At 48.7% G+C, this 1,623-nt stretch overlaps 1 protein-coding gene across 1 annotated transcript; it reads right to left on the bottom strand.

Annotated features, from left to right (window-relative positions):
• On the bottom strand, positions 1–1,561 carry Pmar_PMAR018965 (Zinc transporter, putative). The gene is made up of 7 exons (XM_002764734.1): positions 1,490–1,561; positions 1,283–1,424; positions 1,152–1,233; positions 944–1,102; positions 624–807; positions 385–563; positions 1–341 (listed from the first exon to the last, which is right to left on the bottom strand). Exons 1-7 carry the CDS (start codon positions 1,542–1,544, stop codon positions 210–212), a joined length of 933 nt encoding a protein of 310 aa, XP_002764780.1. The 5' UTR covers positions 1,545–1,561; the 3' UTR covers positions 1–209.
• Between the last annotated feature and the right edge of the window lie 62 nt (positions 1,562–1,623).

Below are 1,623 nucleotides of genomic sequence, written 5' to 3'. Positions count from 1 at the left end.
TGTGAGACGTCAGAATAGATAACCCAGAAACACGATGGGGTGACACTAACGTTGAGATAGTAGGACAAACTTCGCAACAACCTAGCCTCATGGAAGACAAAGAGGCAGCGTGAACAGTGAAAGAATTTGAATACAACAAGATAACACTATTTCTGCAGCATTCTCGTTAACATCGATTGTGTTTAGAGTGGTGCGTGGCTAGGTTATCGCTACGGTATACGAAACAGAACGAGAGACAGAGCCATAATGAACATGCCCAATAAGAAACCATTGCCGGCCCATTTGTTGCTGGGATCATGAAGTACCGCGAACGTCTGCAACTTGAGAATTGCAATATAGGTCTGAGAAAATGACACTCCGAACAACACGCCTTGCACAGCATACCATAATTCCGGCTGTAAGACCCAACATACACCCAATAGAAAAGGGCCCTAGCAGATCACCAAGAATCAACCAGGCAAGTATACCTCCCAGGGGCTCAGCGACGGCTGATAAGAGAGTCCACAGAAAGGCTTGTAGTTTGCTACCAGTGGCTTTCAAAACTGGAGCGGCGACGGCAATACCTGAGTGAGCCGAGACGAGACCGACTTCACGGAGTAGCAGTTGAGAAATGACCAACTCACCCTCGGGAATATTGTGAACACCGATGGCAAAAGCCAGGGAGACTCCAACACTTGGCTCCTCTAAGGTGCCGAGAAAGCCAACTATCCCTTCTGGGAAGTTGTGCAAACATATGGCGATAGCCGTGAACACGCCTGTCTTCAACAACTGGAGCCTTGCTCTTGCCTTATTGTCGACGCTCCCCCCCTAAGAATGGAAATTTCACGCGGACGGCGTCATATAAGGATCATCACTGAAAACTCAGAATGCCGAACGAGACAAATAGGGACAGACGAATCACTAGGTGGAAGAACGACAGCGTTGACGGCCACTCACGGGTTACCTCCACATCTCCTGTTTGGTTCTTGCGACCACCGAGCTCCCGAAAGGCTATTGCAGCCTCGCCAACCCCACCGTGGTCCTCAGTTATATCCATTTGCGCGGCGGGCAACGAGGATGAGCCTCTACGCTTCATAATGTGCTCGCTTACCAAATCAAGTAACTGAGCAATACATATGTGGGATCAGGGCAGCTGAATCGTAGTATCTCACCAGAGTTAACAAACAACCGAGGAAAAAGACGCCAACAGCGGACATGAAAGCATAGTTCTCTGCCAGGCCTCCCTCATGTATACTGAAACAGCATACGAATCAAAAACAAAGGTACCAGTCGCAAGTCATACAGATTTGTTGCCTCGTTTAGAATCTCTACCAGACTAACGAAGACCATAACGCCAGCGGATAGCGAGAGGCAGCCTGCCAGGAACCGGGAGTCTTGAGCAAACGGTAAGAAGGCAATGGCACATCCAATGAGAGAGGCAGAACCTGATCAAGTCAGCAAAGACTTATCGAGACTACGATGAACCAACATGAGGGCATAAGCGACTCACCCGCAGCACAGGTGAGACCAATGGCAAGACCAATGTGGGGACTTTGGAGAACCATGAGGGAGAATTCAAGCTAACCGAACTTTCAAAAGAGCCTTCCGAAATGTTGTACTAGTCGCTCATGAGATATATCTTCA

The sequence above is a fragment of the Perkinsus marinus genome (assembly GCF_000006405.1).
Source record: "Perkinsus marinus ATCC 50983 genomic scaffold scf_1104296976200, whole genome shotgun sequence".
NCBI classification, from domain to species: domain Eukaryota; phylum Perkinsozoa; order Perkinsida; family Perkinsidae; genus Perkinsus; species Perkinsus marinus.
The sequence above is the reverse complement of the archived record's forward strand: the minus strand, read 5'-3'. Positions and strand labels throughout refer to the sequence as shown.

What these genes read in the sequence shown, in the direction of transcription:
- Pmar_PMAR018965 (XM_002764734.1), bottom strand. Translation starts at nt 1,544, where the DNA reads ATGGTTCTCCAAAGTCCCCACATTGGTCTTGCCATTGGTCTCACCTGT. An exon ending in TGGTCTCACCTGTGCTGCGG is followed by an intron (nt 1,425 to 1,489) that starts GTGAGTCGCTTA and finishes TGACTTGATCAG; the next exon opens with GTTCTGCCTCTCTCATTGGA. An exon ending in GTCTTACAGCCGGAATTATG is followed by an intron (nt 342 to 384) that starts GTATGCTGTGCA and finishes TCATTTTCTCAG; the next exon opens with ACCTATATTGCAATTCTCAA.